At 40.3% G+C, this 26,392-nt stretch overlaps 1 protein-coding gene across 20 annotated transcripts in view; it reads right to left on the bottom strand.

Moving 5' to 3' along the window:
- The window catches only part of LRRFIP1 (LRR binding FLII interacting protein 1), a 116,923-nt gene that overhangs the window by 32,440 nt on the left and 58,091 nt on the right, over positions 1–26,392 (bottom strand). For 6 of the 20 annotated variants that reach the window (XM_049802123.1, XM_049802106.1, XM_049801951.1 and 3 more), the window contains exons 3-11: positions 26,306–26,323; positions 22,285–22,332; positions 20,590–20,634; positions 20,009–20,059; positions 15,119–15,166; positions 11,916–11,972; positions 6,260–6,304; positions 5,263–5,328; positions 1,534–1,611 (exon numbers count right to left, since the gene is read on the bottom strand). The exons of 4 other annotated variants lie outside the window; for them this stretch is intronic. In XM_049802123.1, the coding sequence (XP_049658080.1) occupies positions 1,534–1,611; positions 5,263–5,328; positions 6,260–6,304; positions 11,916–11,972; positions 15,119–15,166; positions 20,009–20,059; positions 20,590–20,634; positions 22,285–22,332; positions 26,306–26,323 (456 nt within the window). The remainder of the gene's footprint in view (positions 1–1,533; positions 1,612–5,262; positions 5,329–6,259; positions 6,305–11,915; positions 11,973–15,118; positions 15,167–20,008; positions 20,060–20,589; positions 20,635–22,284; positions 22,333–26,305; positions 26,324–26,392) is intronic. 10 more of the 20 variants (XM_049802044.1, XM_049802086.1, XM_049802055.1 and 7 more) reach the window with 7 other exon arrangements.

Here is a 26,392-nt window from a genome sequence, read left to right as displayed (position 1 = left end):
TTCTATCAGTTCCATTTTCTTTTGCTACAGCCAGTTTATTCAGCTCTTTCTCAGTTAGAAGGAAAGGGCTCGCTTGATGATCAAAAGGCTTGCCTATTCCCTGCCTGATGACAAGAAGTAACCCTGCGTGGCCAGTTCAGACACCTCTCACTACCCGGATGCAGACCTACTGCACAGTTCTAACTATGGGAGAAACCCCCCTTAGTGCACAGGTTTTCAAATCAAAGGCTGCATTTGAAGGGGGAAGCAGCATGATTGGGGGGATCAGATACAAAGCAATTCCTTACTGCAGAGCACGTGTGTGTACTGAAGAGGAACACTCCAGATGTTCATGTTACAGCTTACCATGCTGCATGCTGTGGTAGCTTCTTTGATACTCCTTTTTAATTAGTCCTTAAGGCAACATTTACAGCATTTAAGTTACAGCTCCTCAGCAAAGCAACAAAGCCAATACCATTGTTACGACTAGAGAAGCACGTTGTGCGTGTTCCTTTACGGTATCATCCTCCTTATCACTTTCTATCTTGGGGATGTGGTTGTTAATATGTGAAAGGTCCCAGGAGAACAAGCACATTAAAAGTTCACAAGGACAAACACTTCCATGTACCAAAGTCAGCTTGCCAAAACTCAGTGCAACACTTCAAAACTCACTCTCCATGGAAGATTAATTTTGTTATAGACTAGTTTACTGTAAGCTTTACATTTTCTCTAAGAGACATGCTACTGCAGTCTGCCACTGTAAACACACTATCAGGCTTCGCTCTGAAATTAATCAGGAAAAATATTCAGAGTTGTAAACAACTAGATGGAACAATTACAAAGAGAAAGCAGCAATATGCCACTGGGAAAAAAATAATCAAGACAATTACTTTGTATCTGTAAAAAAACCGGAAAAAGTCTTGTCTCTGTCAACTACAGTAACAGGGGTTGGACAAACCTTTAGCATTTGAGCCTTGCTCAGTCACGACTACTAGGGAATTCATGAAGACACGCCGGGTACACGTAATCCTTCTAGCACTTCACCATGCTAAAGACTCTGCAGTGCCTGGTAATCTACAGCCCAACAAATATGCTCAAATCCAATCTCTGGATAGCCCTGCAGCCTTGCAGCAATACAACATCAAAATACTGTGAAACAGAGAGAAACTAAACTACTTGAACACTGCAGTAAGATTTAGGGTCTCCTGATTTTAATAACCAAAGGAGATGTGGCACTAGCATCAACAACCCAGTCTTTTTCACAATACCCTTGCCAATGTGCTTTGTGCCCAACTTAGAAAATAATTTAGCATTATCACGTGAGTCTGAAGTGTACTTTCTATTGCAAAAACACGTGCATCTGCCTAGAAAACACTTTGGTTTTGTAATTTCTCATCTGGTTCACCCCTTCTTTGTCTTAAACGTTGCCCAGGAGGTCCAATTAATACCATAAAAAACTGTCTCATGAGGGACAGTGACCTCTTTGTACAAAAAAGACCTTGAAGAACAGAGTAATTAAACAGTTCAGGGACAAAGAAAAATAGAGGAGCTCACCACTGGACTGGCCCGAGCAGAGCTGGCTCTTGAGGATGCCCGAGATCCTGAACCAAGGTAGCAGCTGTACTCAGAAGGCTGTCGCAGGTAAACCAAGAATAGCAAGCAGAGAAAAGAGAAAAGCATTAGAATTGGGAAGGGAAGCAAGAGAGGATTTAGAGCATTACATCTGAATCTAGTTACAAAAATGGTTACATGCAGTTGGACAAAAGAATAGCAGTGAAAGTCAGAGAACAGACACCTCGACTGTTAATTTAAAAATTAAGGCAAGCAGTAATTCCAGCTGACGGACCAAGCAGAGTTTTGATTCAGTTCTTAGAATGACAGAATACTAATGACTTATTTATATATCTTAAGATACCAGTCACAAGTAAACAACTCTCAGTCTCTATATAAAAGGCTCAACCCCACTACTCTTCAAGAGCTCTGAGGTTCTCTGGTGAGCCTTCTTTCCACGTTTCCAACATAGTGCACATATAAAATGAATCCATGCTCCACAGGCCAAAGCAAGAAACATCCATCTACATGGTGATTAAAGTAAAAACTGAGACCATCTCAAAGACTGAGTATATCTCCTGCTTTTCCAGCACCTGCAGTCCTCACCTCCTGCCAAGGAAAGTATTTTAGTCCTTCTTAAAAGCAAACATCTAAGCAGCGATGCAAAACAGACAGGGCTGACTTGTTGCTGACAAGGACAAAGAATGTGTCTACACTCTTTTATTTCCAGAAGTTTTAGTGCAGTAGAAGTAGAGAAGGGAAATGAAAGTTTAAAGCGTTGGGGAAACAGAACTAAAACTTATTCTGGAAATGCATTTTAGACTTACTCCCTCTATTTTCACATATTTCGGAGTAGCAGCTTCACACTCAATCTTTTATTTAGATGTACTTTTAGAAAGAAACATAAGCATATATAAAAGGGAGGTTTTGATACATTCAGAACAGAGAGGAATTAAAGAAGTTTCTGAGGTTTACCGGACATGATATTTTTCCTATTGCTACTACCTCAAGGCAACTGTGAATGTAGCCTTTTTAAAGAGGGATGTCAATCTGTCAAATTTCACGTGCAAAATTTGTACCGACACAAGGGCAGAGGCACTTCAGGGACAGGAACAAACATGAGGAACTGCTCTTAGCAGCTTAGACTATGCTTCTAATGACCTTCATGAGTTTATTTTATCGGTGCTTCAGACTTTCTCAGATACAAGCCCACTGAATTCTAAAGAATTATCCCACTTTTAAGATGCACGTACTCTGCCTTTTTTTAAGGTTTCTTCTGTTAAGTTACCTGGCCGCTACAGGAATCCCCTGGACTCCTCAGCTACAGAGATAGCCAGGTCTTCACCAAGCTACTGGAGGGCTGTTTCAGCATCATTAGCCATGCTAACAAAGCAGCATAGTATTAAATGAAAATTAAGCTTACAGTATTAATAAATGATAAGAGGTTAAACTGGAAATAACCCCAGCTACAGTACAACCGTAAGCTTAGTTACTAACTACAAAGCATTACGTTCCAAGACACATAGCCCTTAGCAAGCCCCTGAAGCAGGGCAGAAAATGATGAAGCCATGTCCTCCAATGTCTTACGTGCAATGACACTGGCTTTGTGAACCTTCACGAGACACTGAGCTTCATTTCAGAGGTGAGAATACGCAAAATTTAGAACTGTACTGCACACAGTTTATAACTATTTTCAACCACAGCCACTTCAATTCCTAAATTAAAACCAAAAAGCACTGAAGTAAAGATTTAGATTTTGTTTTCTTATTAACTAGTTCTAGCACAGAAGCCTTGTGCCATCACTGGTGTTTTATGTTTAACATAACAAGGATGTAGAATAAACTTGAAACACAAAACAGGGAAAAAGTGTAACTACTGACAAGTCCCGTATTAACGCTTCATGGGACCTATTTATTCCGTAGTTGTTCCCTGTGTATTGCAGGGTAGAATATGGAAGCAAGTGCCATTTCTTCAGCTGGCTGAGACCAAGCAAGGCCAGTTTCAGCCTCGCCCCCTGCATTCACCTGTCATCTCACCATCCAAAAACATTATTTGGGGACAGCTATCCAAATGGCACACCCTCTACACATTAGAAGTGCTATGAGATTCAGAGATATTAAAATAACCACAGATAACTTGGTAATTGTGACAAGGCCATTCCCTTTGAGGCAAAGGCCTCGTACTTCAACTCTCTCATTACTACAAATAATCGTGCAACGTAAACTGGAAAGGCTGGGTTATACACAGACTTCCAAATACGTGTGGCACAGGGTGGGATGGAGAAAGGGGAACAAATCACTGGCATTTTATTCAGTGTTCCCTGCTCAAGCCATTAACAGTGGCTTAAAGATTTGTAAACAGCGTTTGGGCTCGGAGCCTGCTGTAAATTATTTCTTCCAAGAGTAGAAGTGTATCATCTGGACCTTTGAGAGACAATCTCAAACAAAAGAAGACATCCCATACAAACAAAGGGCTACAACCAGCCCAGTGCAGCCTCAGTAGCAAATTCACTGAATTGCAGGCTGCCACAACAACCCAAATGGATAAGTATCGATGAATTTTCCAAGGCAGCCAAATGAAGACAAGCCACAATTGGGAAACAAAAAGTAATTTGAAGTTTAACATCAGTAGCAGCAAGATGCACAGCCCAACTAGTGAATCAGTGTGATTGCCCTTTAAAGACTAAAGAGCACTTAGTAAACATTCTTCAAAGTTTGTTTCCTTCTCCAAGCTAATAAAATTGCAACTTTTACGGTTAAATTAACAACAATGCTTTGTCTTGAGGCTTTTCTCTGTTATGGTCCTAGGTAATGTTTTTTTCATTTATTAGGGCTTTTTTGTTTGGTTTGGGTTTTTTTATAACCAGTGAAGGAGTTCAGAGACAGAATAAGCAGTGGGTCCACAGAGCAGAATTCTTTTTTCCCCAGGCAGATACAACAGCAGGCTGGCCGAAATGCCTACCACAACACGGAAGACCCATCTGAGAAGAGATGAAGGCACTTTCTGCCTTCTGATCTGTAAACCGAGTGCTGCAGCCTCTCTTTTTTGAAAGGAAGCAATTTGTATTGTCATTTATAACCTTGTCTCTCCCCATAAACGACAAAGCCCTCCAATCACAGGAGCATGTATTTTGAAAATGTTGTCACAATTTGCCTGAGACAGCTACGGAATATAAATAAAAAACCCCAAAACCAAGCAAGTCATACATTCACAAGAATCCTTTACTTCATGCTGGCAGATAAGCGCTAATGATGTAGCACGGGAGAAGTGGGGTTTGGGGGTTTTGTTTTTGTTTTTTTTTTTTTTTAAACTACATTATTCTCAGTTTCAAAAGAAGAATTAAGTCTCAGGGAGGGAAGGGACTTTACTGTCTTTCCAAGGTGTTTTAACCGCAAACCAAGTGCAAGGCAGAGCTGAAATTGCCTCATCGCGGGGGGTGGGGGGAGGGGGGGGGGGTGGGTGGGAGGGTTGTGAGACCCCAGCACCACGGTCTGTCAGTGCTAGCCAGAGCCAGTCCGCGTGAGGCCAGGCATTACAGTAGCAGATAAATCACTACTTATTATTTCATGGAAGCTCATGGAAACGGTGCTTGTACTTTTGCCTACAGCAGCAGGCTATGAGTTTCACACAGTTCATCTTAAATGTTTCTCAGCCCAGAAGAGGCTGTGTTCTTGTACACACAGGTTACTGGAGAACAGACAAGACAACAGGGAAACGCAGAAAACATCTTACAGCACGAGAACTAGAGGCACTATACCGACGACTCCCACTGTAAATGCTCTCGTCATACACAGACGCCTACAATTAAAAGACAGAGTCAGAACAGGACTGGCAGACCTAGTTTCTGGTTTCAGTCTGAAGCATTACAAATTCACAAGGTGCAGTGTGAGGGACGTAGGGGAATGAACAGTATGTGCAAGGACAGGGACGTCATCTATACTCAACCACAAGCAACATGCAAGTAAAGATCTAACACAACCTGAAGTCAGTGAGCTGGGAAAATGCCGTAAGGCACATGCAAAATCTGACACACACACAAACCTCAAGTCCATGACATAGTCATGCATTTCTAACTGTTCTCCCAATCATCAATTCAACAGTTTATACTGCCTACCAACAAAACGGCTACATCAATTCTTAAATTGTTCAAATCTGTTTGATGAACTTCACTTACCAGCCAGTTCACTAAATTAATAAAAGAGGAGGAAGATGCATATTTTAAGACTGCCTCCAGTTTAACATATAAATGTATGGCTCAGAAAACACAGGGGGAGTAGGAAACTCTACCTTTAAGCTTTGAGAAAAAAAAATCTGAGCAGCTCATTTTAAAGTTTAAACAAGAACAGTGGAATTTGGCTACAAAAAATTTTAAACAGATTTTTGTTAGTTGTTGCACAACCAGAAAGAATTGATGTTGCCTCTCTCTGGCCTGCACCTGCACATTGTAGCTAATACACCAAAATGAAGACAACTGTCTCCATCCAGAGAGAATTCTGCAGCAGCATCACAACCCCACGAGCAGTGGTTGCACGCTTCTGACAGGAATAAAAGGAAGGACCAGCAAATCTAGGTCTGTACAAACAGCATTGCACACGTGCATTCAGATGAATCGGACACCAGAGTGTGAAATAAATGGACCCAACAAGAACTACAGAGGTAAGAGACATTATACGCATGGCTGAAGGTGAGTGGCATTGGTATTTGTGTTTAGAGCATTAGTACAACAAACCCTGTAACTTCTGGCTGGCGGGGCATCACTGTACAGCAAGGAGGGCTGAGGAAGACAAGCACAAAACTTTTTTGCATAAAAAAATGAAACAAAAAAGGCACCTACAGCAGAATTAACCATCTTGATAAGAGACTAGGATTATTAAACTACAACAGGAGGAAACCCAGTACAGAGAGTATTAGTCATCTGTGCCATGAAAGCATTAGATCTCATCTCCCAAAGACTAAGAATACCAAGCAGACATGTGCATTTCCTACAGGAAGGGAGGATACAACAGTAGGCAAAAGCAAAACAGCATAATTTAATTTTAGGTTGTTAAGTTGTTATTGTCTTTCACACATTTGTGTATAGCAGCCAGAAAGGGTGTTTCTCCTCACTTCAACCAAAGCCAGAAAAAGAGCTACAGAGACAGAAGTGTTTTAAGATACACATCTTAAGCGTTTCACACAGCTGTAAGACCATCTCTTGTGTACTTTATTATTAAACAAAAATGCAGAGAAAACCCAAATAACTCAGGACAAAATTATGAGTCTCAAGTCAGAGCACCATAAAACAAATTATTTCGCCATTAGTAACCATCACTCACAAGATGCAGCAGTTAAGCTCAGAGAGGATATACTGTATCTGGCATAATTAGGTGCAAGAGATACTCCAGCAGTGGTCCCCAGCCACAGCTTGCAGGCAATGTCCTGTTGCAAGTCACCCCCCCTCCTCCGCATCTGCGGAGCCCCCATCGCTGGCCACCACAAAGCACCAGGCAATGTCCTCGTGCTGCTGCCCATCGGGCAGGACAGGCTACAGACCACTGCTCAATCACTGCTTTGCTAGCGCCGGACTGGCTGAGCTCTGTCCACACACAGAGGACAATCCAACCTCCTGGGTGATTTTGAAGCTTCAGTGATTTTCTTCTAGCAGTATGTGAATTACTTGCTTGTAATTTCATTTTATGCAGACCGGATTATCTTAAACTTGCTAGACTGACACGATGAGCACAGAAGTTGCCTCAAATAGAATAGAGAACTTCAGTCAATTAAGATTTCCCTTATTTTTCCAGACCAATTGAGGCCAAAAGCCATCAACATAACTGTAGGAAAGGGAGGAGCAGCAAAGGAAAACTAATTGTGCTCATTTTAAAACAACTTTCCATTACTCACTCCAATCTCAAAAGGTCTGGTTTGGTTTTGTTTTTTTAAGTTTTACTAAAAAGAGCTACCGAGATTCTTGACAATTGGTCCAAACTGATTCCTAAGTGCAAGAGGTTGTATTATCCAACAGAAATCAGAACAAGTCCAGGCCAGGTAAAGCCAGAGGGTAACAGACCCAATTTCCATTTTGGGAAGAAGGTTGAGATGTGGAAGCATAGCCGCTGTTGTGAAGACCCAGATCAGAGTAGTACGAAGCCTGCATTAATAACAAACAAAAAAACCCCTTGAGAACTCAGTTTCATAACATGAAGGACTTCCTAAATTCCTTTAAATGGGAAGCAAAAAGTAAAATAGGTGCTTACAAATTGCAAGGAGTCAAAATGGTCAAACATGCAAAAAGGAGATAACTGCATTAAGAAAATCACATTAAAGATATGTGGATGTGTGAAAATTGTGCGCCCTTTCCATTTGTAAGGTAGAGATTTTTTTAAATAAACAGAAGGCGTTTCCTCTATCCCTACAGCATCTTATGCACAAAATAACCATTTATTTTCCACTGAAAAGACTTTAAAACCTCACATTCTCTCCTCCCTTCTCGTTGCTATGACCCAACGTGACAGTATGCTGCAAGTACATGGTTTGTATGGGACTTGGAAGAAGATACACCACACTTCCAAAAGCATATACGCAGTTCATGCACCTAAGTTTCATCCTAGCTCTAGTTAAGTGAAGCTGTATTTATCAATTTATTTATCATACTTCCAGCTTCTGTAAAACAGAACAGACAACATCTGTTTTACAAGATGCTGGAAATGTTAGCTTCCAGGCTCAAACTCAGACTAAATGGCTGACTCACAGCTTCATACCTAAAAACTCAGGCTCCTGCCTTAGAGGATTTATTTTCTTTGCATGTGCAGTCCCACCGCTGCAGACAATAGAGTGAACTGCCACTGCCCATCGAGCACTGCAAAAATGTATTGGTCAGAGAGCAGGTCAGCTTCCTTCTGAGTTCTTGAGGAGTTTATGCCCTATAAGCTAAAACCACAAGAGATGCAGGAGAAGGTGTCAGGACAACTCTGCTGGGAGACAGAGAGCAAAGCCAGGGACCAAAACTGTTGGGTGAGCCCATCAGAAAAAGTAAGCCGCCCACAGTCAGGTATGGCAAGACTGAATGGAAAGAAAACTTTCCTGTAAGAAGTGAGACTATCTAAATGGAACACCTTATTTTATGCAGCTTCCTACCTAGCATTTAGCCAACCTTGCACTTTTGGTCCACCTATTTGGATGGGGAGAACTTAATTCAACCTCAAGTTAAATACCAGAAGTACCAATAGTGACTGACTGACAACTCCAGTGGCCTTAAAAATCAGCTTTACCCTCTGAAATACTAACTTATTTATTTAGCATGATATACAACATCTCCATTCATTCCCCCTAGCACCTGTACTGGAGCATAGGATGCCAGCTCAGCTTTTCTGCTGTCGTGAATTTTCTGTGAGAACTTCCGCTGCACAAACACTTCAACACAAAGCTGGCACGTAGGGCTTGCCAGGGTGCAGGAAGGCTGACAGCAGTAGGATATTTATAATATTGAGTGGAACTCAGTATTTTGGTTTCCCAAAAGCTTTAGGAGCATGCAACAATATATTATGAACAACTTAAGTTGTTATAAACAGCTGGTTTTAACATGGAGGGATATTTTAATTTGCAAATCAAGGTCTGTTTTCAATGCAGATTGGAAATCTGTACATAAGACATGCATCTCACAGAACCAAAGGAATCAAGAAAAATACAGGCATGCTAGGAAGACTTTGTATTTTCCTTATTTTCAGAAAAATGGCAGCCTAAAACCACATCTAAAATATGATAAAACAGCCTGCCGTGCCAGGGACAGATGCAGCCCTGAGCCCAGCAGGCCGAGTATAAAGCTACACCAGAAAGGCATGCTTAGAAGTGAGCACAGGCTGCCGCAGCCAGCGTGCAGGGGTGACAGAGGAAACGCTACCTCCTTGCATCCCCACCCTCATGAAATTTCTTCTGTGCTGGCTCAGTCTCCTGTAACTTGCCCTGCAACAATACACGAGTTGCAAAGGTATTTTCAAAGCCTCCTAGGCTCTGTTCAGATGCACACTGGTGGGAATGGTTATTCTGAAAGAGCCTCACACCTCTACCTTTGCTATACTCCAAAGCTCTCCTTTTACAGCCATCCTCTAACATCCTGCTTCTCCAGTCATTTCTTACGGGGGTCTGGACAGCCAAGACACTCTGCTTTTAGTAGTCAGAAACTACTCAGCTTTCCTACAAGCCCTAACTAGTCCTTGCATTATCACTAGAAATTATGTAGGTGTTAACTCCATTTACAAATGAGGGAGATCTGCGGCAAATTAAACTTGTTTGTTCTTGACACTGGACTGCTCTCACTGCAGGCAAACATATCTGTGGGTAAGACACAACACTCACAGGTATATAACTGAGGATAAATTATTGTCCAGTCTCAAAAATTTAGATCCCTTTCTGCCTCATTATTCCTGAATGCCTGTAAAAATAACTTTCACCGAAAAGAAAACTGAATAAACTGAACTGAGCTTAAAGAAATTACTTTCATTCCCACCTAGGGAGTTTGTAATCCGCACGTGGACTACCCAGGCACATGGTGTTATTAATTTTTAAGGAATCAAGACGTTTAATTGCAAGTACAGTGTACAAAGGCTGATCTCCATGTGGACATCACTCAATTTTGTGACTTAAAATTGGACACCTATTTTGGAAACAACTATTTTATCAGCTGACCCATCACTGCCTTCCTGACCTGAAGAACTCTGCCTCATCTCTGTTTTTCATTGTCACTTTGGCAATCTTCACAGTTAGGTTTGGGGTTTTGGAGAGAGTATTCCTAAAAGTGAATGCCAGACAGACTGGTATCAACTGGTTTTGGAGTTTCAGCTATTCCAAGTCTCCCCCAAACTCTCATCCCCCTTCTAAATAATGATTAATCTGAATTACACTTAGTAATGAAAACAGGAAAGAACTAATGATGTTGCCATAATTATGCCCTACATACACTAAACCTCCATGCTACAAACCCTAATACTCAGATGATTTTAAATTATTTAAATGGAAAGCAAACAACTTCTTTTCCCTGGATGACTTTGTTACAGATATTTTGTTCTTCCTGCAGTACTTGGAGCTCTGGAGTATGTCATTAAAGAACATCATTTTTCAGAAGCACTGCATAATGAAGTTCCTTGAACTTGTCAAGCAGTTCAGCAAGAGTGCCAACAACAGGACATACTGCTTTCTTAACAGTTTAAGCAACAGTATTTCATTTTCTCTTACCCACATATACAAGCAAAATGCATAAAAGTATATGGAAGCAACAATTTAAAACAGAGATGGAATATAAGGTCCCATTTCACTATTTATACAAGCACCTGCTTTTAACTTCATGTTTACGAAGTAACTCACTGAAGTCTACCTCATGTTTAGCATGCTCAAACACTTAGCTAAATGGAGTCTTAAAAGTAGTTTATTTTTCCCCTAAACATAGAGCTTCAGTCTGCATACCACTAAATTTCTTTAGATGTCTTGATAGCATAAAGATCAATAGGCTCTGAGCTTTTGTCTGCCTTTGTTAAAATAAAGGCAAGGAAAAAAAATGCCAAACAATTCCCCTCCCTGCTCCCCAGAGGTTCTGCTTGAGGCAATACCTTTACATAATTTGCACAAACCCCAGTATTTAACAAAGCAGGCCAATGAATTCCTGCAACTGACACAAAACACTTGTGCTGGGACAGAAGGGAACATTGTGACCCACATGCACACAAATGGAGCTAATAATTAAGCTTTTTTTGACAAGAATACTTTTAGAAATAGAAGTACATCAATGGTAAGTAGCTAAGTAGTAACACTTGCACTGGCTGTTCACCTCTGTGGGAGTTTCCAGACACCCCAGAATATTAAGGGGCGGGGGGGGGAGGGGGGGGGGGAGAAGCATTTAGTTAAGCAAACTTCAAATAAACAACACACATTTGGGGAAAATTCAAAATTCAAAATCCAAAATCCATTTTACATATGCAAATCTCAAGACATGGACTAAATTCTAGGTGAAGCCTGGGAGTGTCGGTGTTAAGAGCACAACATGAACACATTTGCACAGGATGGAAAACAATCGTTCTGTTGTCCAGCATATGGAAATCCTCCATGCCAGGTGCTGCAAAACTATCTCCTGTCACAATTTAACTTTTACCCAATTTTCTTTACAATTTAAGCAGTTCTGGCTTTTAAGTTCTACTGGTACCAAATTCAGAGACTTCCCTTCCCACTCATGGCCTAATTTTTTCTTTTTTTTTTTTTTAGACTCTTATTGCTGCACCTCGTGTCTGACAAAATGCAAAACCCACAATGTGGGAGACAGGAAAAACCTGCTTTACCACAGAAAAGAATTTGCTAATTAGCTTTAATCCCATTAAGTAGAGCAATAGATTTTATAGCAATATAAATAATCTACTAACCCTGCTAGATTTTCTACTCTGGGATGATCCATACATGTCTTCCTCATAACCATTGGTCTGTTATGGAAGGAAAGGAAAAAGAAAAAAAAAAAAAGGAGAGAAAAAAGTTGACGCACACCCAAAAGGGAATTTTTAGCAAAAGTCATCACTTATGAAAAGCAAAGGCAGAGACAGAACTTTTCAAAGATACACCAGAACAGGAGAAATACAGGACTAGGTCATGATTTCAAACATGAGGACATGAACATTTGTGTGTCTGTCAGCACCTGTATACCAGCCAAAAATGTCAAGGATACTCCTACTTGCCTTTCTTGACCCCCTTTTTTCTTGTTAAGAAACACTTTTGCTTCCCCTATTATTACTGCACTATAGCACCTGTCTCTTCAAACACTCTGTGAAGGGAACACAGGACAAAATGGGACACCAGGGATGAGAGACTACAATAAAAGAAATTTATCACTGTAGTTACTTATACCTCTGGCAGCTAAGCAATTAAAAAGCAGCAAATTGTAGCTAAGACTTACTTCTAAGTTTATATTTGAGAAATTCAGTTTAATAAACATGCAATGCTGTATGCAATCTCCTTTTCAGCTTTCCCCAATTACATCAAAATTAAACCCTGACAGTGACCATCTGCCACATCCAAGTATTTTGTGTGGCCATCCAAAGACTAATAAGAGATTTCAGTCAGTTCAGCTCAATAGCTTGCCTTGTTGTCATTAAGATGTTTTCTCTCAAAGGAGTAAAAATAAACAGGCTCAGAATGAGCATTTCACAAGCAGGGTGAGATACTTCAAGTCCCTATGGCAGCCGGGACAGGAATAAAAGAAAATGATCACTGCCATGCAGTTTCTAGTCTAGAAACATGATGTTGAAGAAAAGAGGACAGACCCAACAGTCACCTCAATCAATACCATTAAAAGCTCAGATTTCTCAAGCAATTCATTATTCTGCCACCAGTTCACAATGAGGCCTGGTTTAACATCAAAAATGAGGAAGCACTCTGTGTATTTGGGTGGGGTTTTTTAGTAGAAATTTAATTACAATTTCTATTCAAATTAAGTCCAAGTTTTAATGCATTCCAGAAATGAAAATACACTAAACCCAATCTGAATCAATTTCCAAACAAAATATTTATCATATACTATACAGGGGCTTCCATGAAAAATTAAACAAATTAACTTAGAAACCAGTTTAGACCCAAGCTGGTAAAGCAACTTCTGGTAAAAGCTTAGACACAGTATTATCACCACAAATGGAGGGCCAACATCCAGTTTCTTTTTTCAAGAAGGACTGATTTGAAATACTGCTATAGCCTTCTTCTCCCACAGCTTGGCTTCTTTCCAGTTTTTACTAGGTTTTTTCTCAGGCTCCTTGAATTTCTCTAACACTTTCCTGAAGAACGGTTAAAATGAATCTTCAGCAACTGAAGCCAACACTCCAGCTGCAGCTTCAACAGCACCATGCAGACCAATTACCTCCAATGCCCCTTTCATTACTACACTGAGGAATTGTTTGCTTTTTTTCAGCAATGTAATATTAAAGATCTGAGATTACGTTCAGTTATCTGAACCATTCCTATGCAAAATTCCTTACTTTGTAATAGTATATTTCATTTTTCCAAAATGTGGTATTCCTCATTTATTTTTACTGTCATTCAGTCTTGACAAGTTGTCTCCTATTCATCAACAGTATTTTTATTCTAACTTCACATGAAACTGCCTTCACTCCCTGTACTTAAGGCATCTAGGCAATACAGACTCCTGTAGAACTGTTTTCCCCTTTAAAAACAGATGATGCTGTCTTCAATGGGAACAGACCAGATGAGATCCTTTCCAGCTGTCTTGTTTTCCAAAAGTGTTATTTTTCAACCTAACTGTGCCTTTGTTTTACAAGAAGTAGATCTTGCCCAAGGTTTCACTTAATGTCATGTAGAGACACACCAATAGCCTTATAGTCAAATCTAATGCTTTTTCTTCATGCCCTTAAATAATCACCCTGCTTAGGGAAATTAAGTTGAGCTGACATGATTCATTTTCCACAAATACAAGTTAACTGTTTATCACTTTGTATTTCAGGCACTTCTAAACATATTTGTTTCATTTGCCCTGTATCTTTCAGATTTCAAACCGAAGCTCCGTAGCTCAAGTCACTTCCCTTGTCACTATGACCCATCCTCTCCAGAAACCTCTCCAGCACATATTTTTGAAGGCAAATGCTCCAGACAACTCTTGAAAAGAAGGGTCAATTTTACCAGACCTCACTGACCATTGTTCTACGCTACGTTAAAATGCTAAGCGCCTGATCATAATCTTCGTGAAAACTAGAACAAATAAAATTGCACACTGGGGAGGCTAAAATATCCAGATTTTACTTGTTCTCTCTTCATGTGTGATTGACCCTACTCTTTTCCGTATTTTCCTCTTGCTTTTAACAGATGCAGAAAACTTGCTCATTGCCATTATATCCATTTATACTTATAACATTTTTTACCTTAGACTGTGGCTAATGCTGCTCCTTCTGGCTTTCTCAATCCCACATCCAAATCCACTTCTCAGAAAATTCTCTGCTGATTTCCAATGCACTGAAGAACCCCAATCCAGCCTGGCAACCTCTTTCTGCGATGAGTAGCCTTCCCTCTGCAGTAGCAGTACACCACTTTGCCTCTCTCATGTACTCTTTCTCTCCCTGGAATTGCTCCCCATGAGATTCACCTAAAATCCTCATCATGTGAAAGCACATTATCCTTTACCTTCCATCCAGGTCTGTCTTTGCAGTGCTCTAAGTAGCGTCCTATTTGTATCGGTGCTAGTAAGGCATTGATACCAAGCAGAATGGCCTTTGTGAAAAGATGCAGCCTTTACTACATGTATATTCTAACTACCTTTATGAAAGATGCAGCCTTTACTACTAAATATTTATTCTAGCTATTTCTGTGTAATGTTAAAGCTCAAGTTAGGTTTTGAGTTTTTCAGGATGCTCTTTATGTACAACACTGATGTAACCGCGTGGATTATATCACATTTTGCAGATGAAGTGATGCTCAGTATTCTCGCACACCCAACAAGTCCCAATAATTACACCGTATCCTTGATACTAGGCTGGTGAGCTCTTACAGCCAAAATACTTGCACGTATTCTTTGTCCTATCACAGTGGTTTTGTATGCAAAAACCTCTCTGACACAGTTAGTCAAGATACATACTGCTTTGGAGTAGTTCTTCTTTTTGGTCCTCTCATTCTCTAATCCAGCCTGCAGTGAGATTAAGAATGCAGGATGAAAAGATCAATGAGTTTATGCGCACCCATCCATAGCCAGGCATGCATATCAACATGCAAAAACATCAGTCCAATTTTCCTCCAGCTCCACACAACACGGCTCAGTAAGCACACATGAAAAAAAATCAAAACTCAAAGTCAAATGACCAGTTATTAAAGAATATTGTTAAAAGTGATGATAGCGCTGTTAAATTTAGTAGCCACAGTTAAAAATCATTCATGCTTGCTGGGTTAAGTCAATTAAAAGAGCTACCAGCTGTCTATACTTACTACATCAATACATTAATGCAAAATCCAAATGTGTTTGAACTATTTCTGTATATAGGTCACTCACAAATAGACACATTGCATTCCTCATTTGAAATAGCGCAGGGAACAAAGGAGAGTGAAAAAGCTAGAGAGTCTGTAAAACTACCCTCCGCAGTTTGCATTCTGCAGAAAGTGAGACACCTGTGTTTCACCACAGTACTCCATTTTCAACAGTACAAGGAAAATTTTTAAACTGAGCTTGAAGTCCCAATATTCATTCTCCCTTCTGTGCCCTTTCTCTTCTTCCTAGAGTCAGCTTTATCTCAACACATTCAATGCAAATACTTGCTCTCATCTTATTGTTACCTACAGAGTTTGATTTTATCCTCCAAAGCAAAGGTAACAGCTCAATACACAAGCTGTAGCTTTGGTAGGCAGTATATTTGTCCTGTTACCTTTGCTAGATCTATTCAGAATGAGTTTGTGAGAGTTTTATTCCCTTCCAGATTTATGCTGAAATAAAACCAGACATACCTGGTCAAATGATGGACAGACTGTAACAGAGAAAGTCTGTTAGGGGAAATAAAAGCTGTTCTTTGTCCTATGGTAACTACTGAACTAGACCTAGGTTAGATCTCTCTAATCATTCAGTGCTTTTAATCTGAACTGCGTCAGAACAGTAGGCAAGGGAAGTAGCATCTTGACATCATCACAGGCCACGAACTGCCTCAGGATAATTTTAGATCAGTCCTTATCTCAGATCAGCTGTCACAATTGATGTTAGTTTGCTCTTCATGATTAGTTTTTAACACACACTGCAACTTGCAGACTATTCTCACCACTGGGTAGGTGCTGGCATATTCCAAATGAGACTGTCAAGGCATGACAGGAAAGAAAAAAAAAAAAAAAAAAAAATCAGACTACAAAGGAAAACACTGAAGCAAGTTAAGGTAATCAAAGGAATCCCCCCAAACAAAACAAACCAACAAAAAAAAACCCAAAAAAACCCACCAAAACAAAACCCAAAAAACCAAAAAAACAGGCACAGAGATGTAAATCCCAACTACAGAACTTTGATAATGCAGGACTTCTTGCACAAAGTCAGAATTCAGGAACTTTGTAGTAAACAAAACAAGGAAAATGCACAAACTCCATTACGAGTGATTAGTAACACAACAATATTTCATGCTGGATGGTCTCGGATTAGAGACAGCCAGCTGAGAAGTGGGAGAACAAGGATACTTGCAGTAGAAAAGACTGAAGAAAGGCTTGAGTGTCTGAACAAATACAGGATGATGTTACTGAGCTTTCCTAGGAAAAACTGCGTGATAAAGAATGAAGATTGCAGAACTTCTGAAACAAGAAGGCAGGACACTTTTGATGGGTTCAGGATGAGCCACAGAAAGGCCATTAAAGATGCACCTTCATCGCAGCTGAAGATCTGCCTGCAGGAGGCAGGGATATACTCAAGCTAGCATTGTATCAACACACTAGGCCACTGTTTACAGTACAGTCACAGCTGTGACTGTGATCAATTTGCTAGCCTGGTCTAATCAACACCTCAGGTGGTTTTGCAGTCCATATTGATGGTTGCTCTGCCAGAAACATGCACACCAGCTCCCAAAAAGCTAGCTCAGTAGATCTCTGATCCCTGCAGTTCGGACATCCACTTAGAAAATATTCCAGGAGAAAATCCAGAGTAAAACTCGCACAGATTAGTAGGATGGCAAAGTTTTAGGGAGAAATTTCTGATACTGGCTCATTTCATTGAAAACTTCCTGTAGAAAAGAAGCATAGCTTCAAGAAGCACCACCCCCCCAACACCATCAGCCCCTCACAATGCAATGAGCCCAAGCGCCAAAGATGCAAGATCAATTTTCAGAAAATGGAAGTCTTGTAGACCAATTACAGTGGCATTCTGCGATTACAGAAGAAGCCTTCAAATATTTTAAAAAAAAAAAATTAAAAAAAAAAGAGCAGTATTCAGAATTCTCTGACTGGTTTTATAAACCCTTTATGGACACAAGGCAACAGCTTTTGGTGCTTTCTTCATGCTAAAATAGCTCAGAAGCTAATCTGAACTCTAGTCCTCAGAGGTAGTTTTTTAGGTTGGCTGTTGTTTCTTGTTTGTTTCTCTGTTTTTACTTTGTTGTCCTGAAGACACACACAGCAAGAGCCAAACCTTCACAAATAGCCAGAGAGACATGCGGTCAAACTATTAAAAGCATCTACTGTAAACCCACACTAGGAAAATGGTCAGTGTATATTCTATTAATTCATTGTGAATAAAACAACTAAAAGATGTATAAGGGTAAATTTCAGTTCAGACTAGCAAACATTTACTTTCTTCTACAATCCCAGTGCCACTTGGATCAGGGAAGGAAGCTCTGTCAAAACTTTTATCCTGTGCATGCACAAGCGTCAGCTTGGGTAAGAATATTCACTGAATGCTACTTCATGAGGACAGGGGGAGTCTGTGCAACATCACTAGAAATACCAGAGTGAAAAGTTTCAACCAGATCCTTCTGTCAGAAAAGGACATTCTTCACAAAAGTATGAGGTATTTATGGGCCATCCCGTGAACCAGCTGGAGACGGTTGTTCACCAGATCAGCAGTGGTTATTGCAGCCTGAAGGCATGCTGGCAGCCCAGAGACTGGCTGCTCCAGGGAAAAAAGGTCAGAAAAGCTTCTTCTCAAGGGGTAGTGGGGAGGCAGAATGCAAGGCTCCTGCTGTTTTAAATATAAAACAATAAAACACAGGATCACAGTACAAAAACAACATCAAAAGGAAAGTAGTGGATTTCCATGAGCAAAAGGTGTTTCAGATGAACAGGGCTCCCACTATACAGTGCCAATGTGCTTGCATCTTGCCACATCAAGAGACACACAATTATAGCCATGGTTAAACAACCCACTTGCATCATAATGACCTTCTAAACAGAAAGAATTGAAATTTCAACTGATCTAGAGATTTCCCCCCCCCCAAAACCACTTTCATAAACATGTCCAAATCTAACTCTAATAAACATCGTGTTTCATGTTCAGCTGTGAAGATAAGCTTTTCTTCATTGAATCTTTGGAGCTTTAAGGCATCTTCTAGATTCAAAAAGCGCTCAAATAAGTTTGCAATCTTAAAGAACAACGATTTTAACAGCATTTCAGAAGTAGCAATAAGGATTCCACTAAAAAGGGAACAAGGCAACACTTAAAATTTTTAAGTACATCTTCTGTTATCTTACAGTGAACTCCACTAGGATCACTCAGCAGGCTGTGCAGTAGTTTTTTGTTGTTTGTTTGGGGGGGGGTGTTTCCCCATCTTCCAGACTCTTTTAGAAGCATCTGAGATGTTCCACTCTATCTTGTTCTTTTGGGGATACTTTGTTGGGGGAGGGGGGGGGGAAAGTAGTTCTAACCTAGATAACTATTAGTAAGTTTTTTAAGGAGGAAAAACAAAAAAAATTATGGCATGAAATCTCCACAGAAGCCAGAAACCAAGTATTACAAATAAAGATCTTGATATGAATGATATAGGTCTTGCTTGTTCTATAAAAATAGAACTTATCATCCAGCTTAACCCACATAACTAGTGCTACTGATAAATTAGGAATAACATCAGTAGAAGAAGAAATTATTCTGAAACACAACAGTTGTAAGCACAATGACTCCATAATAAAAACTAGTTGCAGCTGATTCACATTCAGGACTGCTGAGAGCTTCCTCCATAGGGCTGTCATGGATTGTTTCAGTTTTGTGGTTAGCTGAATGCTTCCCCATAGGTCTCAGAAGCAGCTGAAGACTATCAACACATGCTGAGACAATAGCATTACCCATTCACAACTACTAAATTGCTTAAACTGTCTTCACAATTACAAGAGCTAATGATGTGTATGCTAGAATTAAGATTTGTACACATGTATTATCTAGAAAAATACTGTATGGGTATTTTGAGGAAAAAACTGTTTGAATTTTTCCTACAGATGAGTACTGGTGCACTACAGCACTCTCTGCTCTACTAATCCCTCCCTCCACAAAACTCAAGTCTACAGACGAATTTCAAATATCTCTAAAGCAGTTCTGAGGAGAGCATTCAGCTGCAGTACCAAAGAACTTAAGACTTATTTCCACTGATATTTTGCTTTTGGTTTCCTGAGCTAATAAACATTGATCAGGGAGTAAGCTAGCACTTCCTCTTCTCAAATTCTCAGTATTGGTAATGAAACAGGGGAGCTTACAAGGTGCATGCAAGAAATACCTGCATATACCAATGTTTTGGCTAAGTACTTCCTGCAATAGTAACGGTGAACAGCATTTACCAGAAAAGTTTCTGTAGAGTTGCACGCTCTGCTGGCATTCCTGCACAGTGCATACAAATTGGACAATTCCCCTGGTCGAAAGAACTATTGACCTACATGTACTTGAAGAAAAAACCCCATGTGCCTTGAACATGGAACATGCCAAGACCTTGGAAGGATGGTATTATCAGAGTACTATAACCAGTCCAGTGGCACAGGGGGACAGCAACATTGGTACACACACATGCACACTTAAACTGTACAATTTACCAACCCTCAGGCTTCCACGGCTACCCACTGACATGCGTTCATCTTCATCCGAAGCCTATCAAAAGAAAGTATAAAGACAAGAAAACAATGAAAAGAACAGAAGTAACAGGCAGCGAGGTAAATGCTGATGGCTTTGATGGAAGAGAAGGAAAGAAAAGGCATACAAAATAATGGTCTTTAAAAAAGAAACACGTTAAAACTATAAGCAGAAAGTAAATGAAATCATACCCCGCCCAAGAAACACTGTCAAACGTTTCACTACAGGGTGAATGACAAGCCTGCTCGGGTGCTCCCTGCTCTATGCTCTTGGCCCATGGTCTGAATAAATGAATATTAAACACTCTAAGCAGGTTAATTCCCCACCTTCCACCCCCTGCCCCCCTTTACTCTAGCACATTTGCAAAAGCTTCCCAGAGCAACTGAGGAGAGGGCAGAGAAGTCAGGAAGTAGCTTTGGGGCTTGCACTTGCCTGGGGTGAGGGGAGGTTGTCTTGTTTTTTCTTTTAAAAAGGAACTGCCTTATACATGTCTTTTATCTTCATTTGAAATGTGTAGCTAAAAAGAAGAAGCAGAAGTAGATACTAACCGAGGCATTTCTTCGGGCTCTACGGGAATAACGCTCACTGTCTTCCTACCAAGGCAGCAGAGAAAAAACAGAGTGAAGTGTTGAAAGGACAGATACACCAACAGAGCGCTTTCACAAAGACACAGCAAACTTCGGCAATGTTTAGGAGTCAGTAACGTTAAACCAAGTAACAGAAGGTGACACCCTGTCAAGTCAGAAAAAACCTTTTTTCCCCTCATTTGTGACCCCGACTTTCTTCCCCTCCATTTTATTCTGCTACACACTTTTATTACTTTTGCAGGAAACTGTATGCAGCGATGCCTTTATTTCTACCCCAAAAAATGTTTCAAGTGCATCTCTCTGCATCTGGGAACCAGTATACTTACAGTGATTTTTGTAATTAAGCTTTCCAGTTTGCAGTCCTTCAAAACAAATCTCAAAAATATTCTATTGAAATAATGGGGCAGGGTAACGGTCTCTCTCTAGTGAGTATCCCAGAGGGGCACTGTCCGGCCCCTTCTTCCAGACCAAAAGCATCTGTGCTCTGCTGACAGCCTCTGCCACACACAGCACCACTGCCTTTTGCAGGCCAAAGGCTGTGTTAATGCTGGAAATGCCGTAGGATGTATTACGTTTCAACAAACTGATTTTAACAAACTGATTTTACATGGAATTTAGAAACGGTGATAGAACATTGGGGGGGGGGAGGGGGGGAGTTTCAACATTGTAGTTGATCGTTCTCACAGGTGAGCTGATTTCTAAGCAAGTGAATTGCTAGTAAGGTGGAACTAAGCTCAACAAGCAAGGATCTGAAGAGGTTTAATGGCTTATCCGTGAGATTGGAGCATCTTTGGTGGATAGTTCGTCCATATGGTGGCAGGCTTTCGAGAAGGCATAGAGCTAACCAGCATTTATGCTGATTAATTATCAAGGGTCAAGGAAGTCAGGGAGTTTGAGCAGTTATCTTCCACACTGGAAGTCAGCTGTTCGGTTTTGCCTTTTTCAGTGTGCACTACTCAGCCTGTAGGGCAAGGCTCCACAAACAACAGTTTTCATCCGGCATCACTGGTAATTGATTTCACAAACTTAACGTTTGAAAGACATTTGAAGCCACTGTCTTCCTGCCGTTTAGCAACTTCTTCATCTTATATTATTGGTGTTAAAACAGTTAGATGTTGCTAACGGCCAAGTCCATACCTGGTATCAACTTCACTAGCTTAGGAAATAGTAAAATCCAGGACATTATATTATCAGTGAGCATTGCCATAGTAGCAGTAATAATGCATCTGAAGAGTACCCCTGGACCAGTAAGTACAAAGGTAACTGAAGAAGCATGGATGAAACTTGCCCAAAATTTACCTGAAGGCTGATTTGAGAAGTCTCAAATTGTAACAGAATCCACAATAAGCAAAATGAACACATATATTCCTTGTATCACAAGTGGCTTTAATCAGTCTATATGCTAACCTAATCTTCAAGTAATAGGGTGGAGACAGAGTTCTGTAAAAGGAGATGGCTCTAACCAAACCCTTGCCAGTTTTAAGGTGATCAAAGCCACATTTCAGGTATTGATGCAGACTGCAAGAATGCTTGTGATGAGAGTGGAATTCACATTTCCAGTACATGAAAATACCTACTTTGTGGGATTTCAAACTCTATGAACTATACAAAACTTCAGCGCGTAAAAGTTGTTTAGCTATGTTGACCAAGGCCTACCATCCATTGCTCGATGTCTCCCCATTTAGTATCCAGACCATAATATTTCTATAGACAGAAAAGGGAAAAAACAGAATTTAGATGAGAAAGGCAAACACAGAACATTTAGACATGCATTGCCAGGTTTTGGCCAAGCCACACAGCTCCACACACACAAACATGCCAGGGAAAAGCCACACCGAGTGCCACCAGAGCCCTCTGCAGCACGTGCCCAGGAAAAGCTGCCCGGCAGGGGGAAAGGGGTCTTTGGGGTACAGCCGGGGTACTTGACAGCTTCTTCTTTCTCAGCAGTGCAAAAAAAACCAGTGCCGTGGGGACAGGAGCAAGGAGCATAATGAGTCTTGAATTCCTGACCCATTTAAGTCAAGACTCATTACAAGGGATCCGAATGCAGAACACTTTCAGGATGAAAAACGCTGTCAAATCATGTTTACCGTATAGATTTGTCAAACTGGGAAGACAAGTTGAATACAATACAACTAATCTCTGTGCATTCTTACTCCCTGTATTCAGAACTCCCCAGAGCTCCTTTTCAGAGCCCAAGGCTTTTTCCCTACACTTCAACTATCTTGGCAGTGGTGGTATCACCAACAAGGATAAAAAACAACATGCTTCACCAATGCAGGCAAGACCGGAAAGCTCTGTGCATTTCAGTACCAAATGCCATGCATATTCTTAGTAGACTGTCTCTCCCTAACTGTTTCTCAGTTCATAATTTCTTTGCACAACATTGGGAACTTCCCAATGAACCTGTATTTCTACCAGACAGCAAATTGTCCAAAGATCCACAAGTTCAGAAGGATTTTTCTTCCTCCCCAAACATGTTTTTCAAATCTAGTCTCAGGAAGTTTGCATTTATAATGGTGATCATAACATTCTTGTGTGAAGAAAAATCACCAGCCTAAAGCACAGTAACTGGCAAATGGAAATACTGCTTAAGGAAACATAAAATGTATTTTAGAAAAATTTAGATTATGTGCTTTGAGGTTCATGTATTTGTGGAGAAAACAAGCCTGTACTTGCCTGCTTTCCTAGAGGCTTGAGGAGGCAGGAGTATCAATAGTCAAAACCGTTAATGATCAAAAAAAATCAGGAACCTATTCTGTATTTTACTCTGCGCTTAGCACTCGCTCAATGGTATTAATGTAATTTTACTTTCACCCTTAAAAACCTCATTCACTATTCATTAATAAACTAGAACAAATAGCTGACTGTTCTTTGATACTGTACCAGTTTATTCCCACTTCAGAGTTCTTCCTCGTTAAACAACAAAATTATTTTCAAGTTAAGGTCATCTTCATTTTCATCTTAACAGCTCTGGAGAGAAGAAAGTCTGTTACGAAGTAGAGTAGGCAGCAGGGCACTCAATTACACATCCTGGGTAGCCCAAACTGTACAAGGACCTTTAAATGCTGTCAGTTTGGGGGTCAAATTGGTAGAAGGCAGGAGCTCACAGCAATCCCATTTATTAGGACAAAAATTAGAAGATAAGTTTTTAGGCCAGTAATTTGAAAACAGGAAATAAATTCACTGCACTGGAGACTTAAATAGTATGCAAACATAAACATCCCTCTGGAACAAGGAAAAGGGACAACAGTTCAACAAGCTCTTTACCACATCCCTATTAGAACAGGGAAGTATTCCCCTCTGCTTTCCCTGCAGAACATCTCAGTGTGTGCTCAAATACATCTAATACTCCTATACAATGTCTAGACAAATCACACACAAGTCAAATTTCTCCCTTAAACTACATGAAATCAGAGTGCATGACATGAACTGTTGTTTCTTCAAGCATTACACACTTCCTCACAAGTGCTCAGACTAGTTACTTTTGAGGCAGAAGCATGACACATACAACAGCCTGTTACAAAATTAAGTTTTATGTACATCACATCCCGAAAATGACCTCTGAAAATTATATGAACTCCAGCTGGTCAGGACTGCATACATGATCAGAACCTACAGATTATATGCTTTGTAGTAAGTCACGTGAGGTAAAGCCTTAGTAGAGGCTTTTTTCCCACTCTATGAAATGTTTAACATTTTCTAACTCTAGAAATCAATTTTTTAAAAAAACCCACCACACTATGAAAATGAAGAATCCTTTCTCACACATAGGAAGGATCCATAAACATGCTAATAATTTCTGTAAGGTCTGCTACTTCCTTTTCCTAACCTCTGTTCTCCCTACCTTCTGACATAGGCTTCTGAATTCAGTTTTGCAAAAGGGAGATAACGAAATATCCGTTAAGAGACTTGTTATGTCACGAGCTAAGTTCCACTCACAGTCTTTTCCTCCACCATTTAAAATTACATAGCTACACACTTAATATCCCCAAAAGAAAAATGTTAATGAATGTGATTGCCTTGAGACTATTTTTAATTTATAATATTTTAAACGGCAAACTGCACTGAACTGGCAGCATTTGAAGTCTCACGTATTTTGTCCCCTCAAACACTTCCATTTCCTTGTGGACTCTTCTGTTCTGCCCTGAGGGGCCTGGTTTGAATGGCCACATGGGTTAAAGGAAGAAATGGTGCTTATCCGCTTATCCATTCATTTGGGTTTTAGAGGCCTTTGCCAGACTCAAGTTCCCTTCTACCCTGAAAACTGATATTACAATTAAATAATTAATGACGTTAATACCATTGAGAGAGAATTCCAGATCAGATTTGCTCACTAAGTGACAGTGAAACTGCTAGACTTGCAAACTCGCTACAGGATGTTGTGAGGCTAACCCACTTATCTTCTCATCCATATCAGGACACGAACAGTAAACAACCTCCTTGCCTCCCATGAGGCTGCGCTTGTACCAGAAGATTAAATTAGTTCCTATAAAGGAGACTGATAACAAGCCTGTTGATCCATGGGCAGATGTTAATTTGAGTCACTCAGTACATAGTCAACTCCACAAATAAAAACAAGAGTAAGATGTATTTGTTGCCAAATTGATGGGGTCAGGATTAAATACCAGAGCACATGATTTGAGAAGCTATCTTCACATACATATGCACTTAAAGAGGAGAACAGCATTTCCAAGAAGCACACGCACTGCTAGGTCAAGCAAGTGAAACATGCAGTTAAAGGCAGCTGGAGTGCCAGAACAAAAACAAACAGGCTGTGGTTTTAGGAGACATTTATCATTCAGCAAGCAATAAAAATATCTCAGGAAAAAAAGAAACATTCAATAAGGTAGAAAACGGCAGGCTTGAAGAAACAGATGCTTTCTCCCTCCCTGCAAAATCTCTTTGAAGCTATTTATCTTTCCAGGTACCACACAGTTCACATGCTGGAAGTATAGAACAGCCAAACATTGTAACACAAAACCCCAAATTCTCTGTTGTTACATAGCAAGCAACCTCAGTTACGGCTATTATTATTATCATCTTTGCCATCATTTGGAACTATGAAAAGGAAATTGGGAGGAGTGAAGAGATCATGGCTTTAAACTGAGGTGAGAGAGGATTAAACAATATAAAAGCATTTATAATGCTTAGGTTACACCGGAAGAAAGGCCATACAGTTTATCTACCAAAAGATTATAAATTCAAACACAGCATCCCTGATTTCCTTCAGTGACTTTCTGCAAACAAAGTCATCTGAAAGCCATTCTTCCTTTTGACACCTGTTAAATGCTTGCCCAGCCTGAAAGATTTTCAGCGATACTCTTGGCCTTCAACGCACAAACGTCTGTATAGATCTTGGTGCCACATGGAGCCACCACACCTTCCTATGATGGCTGGTTTGCCAAATTACTCTTCTGCTTACTGCTTATTCTTTGCCAAACAGTCTGTAGGAAAAATTGTATTAAGTGCCTGACCAGACACATTTTACACGGGTCACCTTCCCCCACTCCTCTTTATTGTACACCCCACAAGGCTAGGGGAGGGAAGGGTGGAATTACATGGAAATACAAAGCCTGCTGTGCATCTTCCATTCTTTAGAGGTTCTCCTGAAATGCTAGCAAGACTCATAACTTGGGAACACACGCAAACAAGAATGAAAGAGAGCGAACCCTACCTTCTGAACTTGATAGATCTAGGGAAAAACGAAAAGAAAAGAAACAAGGAAACAAAAAGCTAGCATGAATGAATAAATAGCAATGCA

This window comes from Accipiter gentilis, chromosome 1 (genome assembly GCF_929443795.1).
Source record: "Accipiter gentilis chromosome 1, bAccGen1.1, whole genome shotgun sequence".
Classification (NCBI taxonomy): domain Eukaryota; kingdom Metazoa; phylum Chordata; class Aves; order Accipitriformes; family Accipitridae; genus Astur; species Astur gentilis.
Note: the sequence above shows the minus strand (reverse complement) of the source record. Positions and strands in the feature narration are given on the sequence as shown.